Raw genomic sequence first — 6,000 nt, forward strand, 5'->3', positions numbered from 1 at the left:
GTGTAAGAAATCCTTTCCTATCCCGAGGTTGGCATATTCGTTTACATTGTCTTCTAACAATGTTACATTTTTATTTTGAAAGTTAAGTTCTTATCTACTTGGAATTGATTTCATGTATGGTGTGAGGTATGGATCTGTACTTGTCTGCTTGAGCTGCCATAACAAAGCACCGCAGACTGGGGAGCTCAGCGGAAATTGATTTCCTCACAGTTTTGGAGGCTGGAAGTCCAAGGTCAAGGTGTCAGCAGGGTTGGTTTCCTCTGAGCCTCTCTCCTTGGCTTGCAGGCAGCCGTCTTCTATGTCCTCACATGGCCTCTTCTCAGTGTGTGTCTGTGTCCTAATCCCCTCTTCTTAGAAGGACACCAGTCATATTGGACTAAGGCCCACCCTAATGGCCCCATTTTAACTTAATAACCTCTTTAAAGATCTGAGGTTACGGCTTCAACATACGGATTTTAGGGGAACACAGTTCAGCCCATAACAGGATCCATTTTTATTTTCACAAAGGAGAACGCCATGCTTCCAGCCCCATCTATTTTTTTGTTGTTGTTGTTGGGGAAGGGGTACAGGACTTTATTGGGCAACAGTGTGTACTTCCAGGACTTTTTTCCAAGTCAAGTTGTTGTCCTTTCAATCTTAGTTGTGGAGGGTGCCGTTCAGCTTCAAGTTGTTGTCCTTTCGGTCTTAGTTGTGGAGGGCGCAGCTCAGCTCCAGGTCCAGTTGCCATTGCTAGTTGCAGGGGGTGCAGCCCACCTTCCCTTGTGGGAGTCAAACCGGCAACCTTGTGGTTGAGAGCCCATGCTCCAACCAACTGAGCCATCGGGGAGGCAGCTCAGCTCATGGTGCCGTGTTCAATTTTAGTTGCAGGGGGCAGAGCCCACCATCCCTTGTGGGACTCGAGGAGTTGAACTGTCAACCTTGTGGTTGAGAGCCCACTGGCCCATGTGGGAATCGAACCAGCAGCCTTCGGAGTTAGGAGCATGGAGCTCTAACCCCCTGAGCCACCGGGCCGGCCCCCAGCCCCATGTTTTGAGCACCATTTTCCCCAGGGCTCTGCCACGCCTTCCCAGCACGTATCAAAGTTTCATCTGTGTGTGGTTCTTTATTTTGTTTATCTGCCTTTTTTTTTTAACACCCCTGCACCGATACCACCTGCCTTAATGCCCATCTCCTTATAATGCCTTCACATCTGGCAGGCCAGGCCTGCAGCTGACGACTCGCAGCTTGGGTGTGCAACTCAGCGGGTCTTGAGTGGGAAGATCCAGGCTCCAAACCCAGCTGGCCTGGCTGGGTCATCTTGATGAGACCCTGACTCTCTGGGCTTCAGCACCGTCCTTGTAAAATGGGGATGGTGGTACTTGAGTCCCAGTTTATTGAGAAGAATCAACAGGATTCTGTAAGTCATCTGTCTGACAAGAATCCCAGGCATATCAGCATCACCCTTTGCGACCTCAGACCCCTCTCTGTCTTACACTCCCACTCACTCACTTTTCCAAAGTTCACCTCCAGACCCTTCTCCCCTGGACTCTTGGCAAGAGAGCCAGAGGCAGAGTGGCCCAGGGACATACTATGTGCAGGGTAAAGAGGTAGAGGCTGGCACCCAGGGCCCAAGTTATGGGGGGCACACATGGCCCCTGGGGGCAGGGCATGGAGTATTAACCCCATTAAATCAAGAGGTGCCATGAGTGTAGGTGAAAGGCTAGTGGGACGGGGGTCTGCAGCTCCCCACATCCCCAGCAAGCCTGGTGTTGAAGAGAAACTTGGAATAATAACAGCTCTCAGATTTTAACAGATCTGGAGAAACATGGCCTCACAGCAGACCTGAGTTTGACTCCTGTGTTTGGCTACTTACTTGCCAGGTGACTTCTCTCTCTGAGTCTCAGCTTCCTCATCTATAAAGTAGGGATAATGGTAGCTCCCCCAAGGCGGGGCCAAGCATGGGATGCCCAGCTGGGCGTCACTGGCACAGTGGGCTGTCTTTTTTCTTCCTCTTAGAGACTTTCCAGGGGCCAGTGGGATCCCACACTGGCCCAGATGGGTGGGTGGAGGAGAGTAGGGGTGGGGAGTTGGGGGACTACTCTTCTCTGAGTCACCCCATTGGTTGGTCACAGTGTGTGGGGGAGGGGGGAGGGGACCAATCCTTGGAACCAGAGACAAACGGATCCTTTGTCCGGCAGTTCAGCACCTACGTCATGGGGCGCATGGACACATATTTTGAGGATCCACTGACTTTCAACCCCGATCGCTTCAGCCCCAAAGCACCCAAGTAAGTGTCTCTTCGAGCTGTCCACGGATGGAGGCCTGTGGGAGGACGGTCCCAGCAGCCTCTGGTCTGAGCTGCCTGTGCCCACCGAGCCCACGGAGCCTTTCAGACCACTGTGAGGGAGTTGTGATCCCCACCCTGCCCCCTTTTACTGGGGAAGCCATCATAGCTCAGAGGTTAGGTAACTTGCCTGAGGGCACACAACCAGTAAGTGGCAGAACTGGGGTTTGAACCCAGCTCACACTGGTTTTAAAGCCGGCTCATGACCAGTCTTTTATACTGGGAAGCCCTGTGACTTGGGCAAGTGACTGCACCCCTCTCTGCCTCGATGTTTCCATCTGAGAAGTGGCAATGCCAATGGCTCCCTCTGGGGGGTGCTGTGGGACTGAACCCTTAAAGTGCTGAAGCAGCAGTGGGGAGAGCCAGGCTCCAGGAACAGAGCCCCTCAGTTCAGACCCAGACTGCCCAGAACTGGACGTGTGACTGACCGAACGAGTAAGTGACACGGGACCTTGGGTGAATTGCTTTGCTTCGCTGAGCCTCAATTCCTCTGTCTGTGAAACGGGGATAATCACAGCTCCTTCTGGAAGGGTCAACAGGAGGATAATGTGAGAAACTGCTGGGCCAGAATTTAGCAGAGTCAGCTGTAGATGTTTTCAGCCCTGGCCCAACAGCTAATCATCAGCAAGACATTGTTTTGTGCTGTTGAGCGGCTGCGGGCCTACTCCTGACTCCTCTCTCCTTGCAGGCCCAGGTTCACATACTTCCCCTTCTCTCTGGGCCCCCGCTCCTGCATTGGGCAGCAGTTTGCTCAGGTAGGAGGCCGGGGTGGGTTTGCTGCCCAGAAGTGACTGCAGGGTGGTGTGTTGTCCTGGGCAAAGATGCATGTTAGAGCCCTGCTCTGGGCTGGGGGCTGGGGACCCAGCGATCCTGGGGTTGCATTCACTGACTCCCTGCTCTCCCCTCTCACTTTGCCCCCCCCCCCACATGCCCAGATGGAGGTGAAGGTGGTCATGGCCAAGCTGCTGCAGAGGCTCGAGTTCCGGCTGGTACCTGGGCAGCGTTATGGGCTGCAGGAGCAGGCCACGCTCAAGCCGCTGGACCCCGTGCTGTGCACCCTGCAGCCCCGGGGCTGGCAGCCTGCACCCCCACCCCCACCCTGCTGAGGGCACCTTGGGCAGGACCGGACTCCTCGGGCAGGGGCCGTGCCCACCTTCCTCTGCAACCCACTGCCACCCATCCTGTCCCTGTCCTCTTCCTCTGGGGTACCCACCACACTGGCTCCCAGAGGGCCCTTTGCCACCCATGCCTGCTTCACTCCCCTCAGAGCTCCCTGTGTGCTGCTAACTCCACTGCCCTTCCTGGACCAGTCCCTGCCTAGCTCCCAGATACCACATAGATGTGCCATTGTCTCCCCTCACCTCTTTGCACAGGCCACTCCCTCTGCCAGATACCTTAACTCTTGCTCACTCTCTAAAGCCCTCTTCAGGTGTCACCTCCTCCAGGAAGCCCTCCCTGCTACCTCTGGCCGGGCCAGGGGCCCCTTGTCTGTGCTCCTTTGGTCACCTGTGCTACCTCTAACACCACACTGACCACACTGTATCATGAGTGTCCTTTGATGTGACTGACTGCCCTGCCAGGCTGTGAGTGCCTCGAGTGCGGGGTCTGAGTGTGATTCATCTATGAGCCCCCCCATGCCCACTGAGGGCCTGGCACAGAGTTGATGCTCAATAAATATGTGTTGACTGCATGAATGAATGGCCAGATCGGCCAGGGTGCTGTGGCCTCAGTTTGCTCATCTGTAAAGTGGAGTGGTATTGAGGCTGGTCCCTCTAAGGGCTGATGCAGCTCTGGAAGCTGCCCCTGGAGAGGCCCAGACACTGTCCCCTTGGGAGAAGACTGCCTAGGTTACCCAGAAGGCCCTGTGTTAACAGAAACCTGTTCTCTTGTTCTGTGCAAGACCGTGCTCCTTGGTGTGGTGTGAGGTTGGGATTACAGGCAGGGTTTTTGTGGTTGTTTTGTTTTTTAAAGATTTTATTAGGGAAGGGGAACAGGACTTTATTGGGGAACAGTGTGTATTTCCAGGACTTTTTTCCAAGTCAAGTTGTTGTCCTTTCAATCTTAGTTGTGGAGGGCGCAGCTCAGCTCCAGGTCCAGTTGCCATTGCTAGTTGCAGGGGGCGCAGCCCACCATCCCTTGCGGGAGTCGAACTGGCAACCTTGTGGTTGAGAGGATGCACTCCAACCAACTGAGCAATCTGGGAGCTCAGTAACAGCTCAGCTCAAGGTGCCATGTTCAATTTTAGTTGCATGGGCCAGAGCCCACCATCCCTTGTAGGACTTGAGGAGTTGAACCAGCAACCTTGTGGTTGAGAGCCCACTGGCCCATGTGGGAATTGAACCGGCAGCCTTCGGAGTTAGGAGCATGGAGCTCTAACCTCCTGAGCCACCGGGCTGGCCCCAGGCAGGGTTTTGAGAGCTTGATTTGAGAGGGTCGGGGGACCTTTCATGGGGGCAGTTGGTGGAGCTGAGCACCTGGATGCCTGGCCTCATGGCCCTGGCATCCTCTTCACCTGCTGTCATGATGCTGCCCCTCCTGACCTGGTTGGAGAAGGCTGGTGGGGACCCAGCCCCAAGTGGCGAGACTGGAACTCGCACGGTGATGGTGGGGTGAAGAAGCCGTCCCTTCCTCCCCAGGGCCTTGTGGTGACCAATGGGCAGTAAATATTGGCCCGTCCAAGGATAAAGGCTGGCCCCGTCTCTCCTTCAGCACTTGGGAGTTTGTCATTGTGCAGAGGACAAACTGCCCTCGCCCTGCACCTGGGGTACGTGCCTGAAAAGGTGCCCCTCCACCCCAGGGAGGGTGTGCACTTGGGCTGGGCTGGGCCGTACGTGGGCTCCTCAGTCTTTGTCACAATCTTAAACAAAAGCTCTGAAGGAGCTTCCCATTTAGCAGATGAGGACACTGAGGCTCCAGAGGAAAGGTGACATGTTCAGTGCAGGTGGCAGTATTGCCACTGGGGAAGAGCAGGGTCCCCCGCCCGGGCTGGAGTTTCACCTGAGCTTCTGGGCAGAGGGTCCGGCGTTTGGGGTGCCTCTGTAGCTGGGAGGGGGGTCCTGCTTCCTCAGCCCCATTCCAATCTGGGTACTCAGCTGGCCCTCATTAAGCTCCACCCCACCCCCTCCATTTCCAGTTTCCTACCTGGGGGACACTAGAACCTTCTGAGGCTCTGAGAATGATGTGCGGGCTCTGCCTCCAGCTGCATGGCCAAACCCAGCCCTTGCTCACCTCTGCCCTGCCTGAAAGCAGACCCTTCTCATGGCTGCCCAGTACCACTGTCTCTTCTCGTCTCATTCCTGGGCCCTCAGCACTGCCCTGCTCCCAGCACCTGTCCTGCTGTGACCCCCCCATCCTCTGCAGCCCCTCTCTGAGGTTCATCAGCTCCCCAACAGATCCCTAAACAGCCCCACAGCAGCCTCCACTCCACAAATTCCATGGCCTTCCCACATCATACCCCCCAATTCCCACACCAGGTCCCCAGTACTAGCCCCTGCTACTCCATGCCCTCTGCTTCCTGCCATGGCTGGGCCTGGCCCCCACAGGACAGCACTGTCCATCTAAAAGGTCCATAGCCACCAAGTCTCAGCATTCCAGAGGCACAACGTGGTATTTTCTGGAGGGTTCTTGAGGGATCAGCTCCCTCTAGAAATGTCAAGTTGCCTTTGTTGTCCCCTGAC

General features: G+C 55.5%; 1 protein-coding gene across 2 annotated transcripts in view; it reads left to right on the top strand.

Moving 5' to 3' along the window:
- Positions 1 to 4,013, top strand: part of CYP46A1 (cytochrome P450 family 46 subfamily A member 1) — a 30,008-nt gene extending 25,995 nt beyond the window's left edge. For both annotated transcript variants that reach the window (XM_074326947.2, XM_019751594.3), the window contains 3 exons: positions 2,178 to 2,266; positions 3,012 to 3,078; positions 3,259 to 4,013. In XM_074326947.2, the coding sequence (XP_074183048.1) occupies positions 2,178 to 2,266; positions 3,012 to 3,078; positions 3,259 to 3,429 (327 nt within the window). In that variant the 3' untranslated portion in view covers positions 3,430 to 4,013. The remainder of the gene's footprint in view (positions 1 to 2,177; positions 2,267 to 3,011; positions 3,079 to 3,258) is intronic.
- Positions 4,014 to 6,000: the final 1,987 nt, after the last annotated feature.

The sequence above is a fragment of the Rhinolophus sinicus genome, chromosome 3 (genome assembly GCF_057876585.1).
Source record: "Rhinolophus sinicus isolate RSI-liver-muscle chromosome 3, RSI-T2T, whole genome shotgun sequence".
NCBI lineage: Eukaryota > Metazoa > Chordata > Mammalia > Chiroptera > Rhinolophidae > Rhinolophus > Rhinolophus sinicus.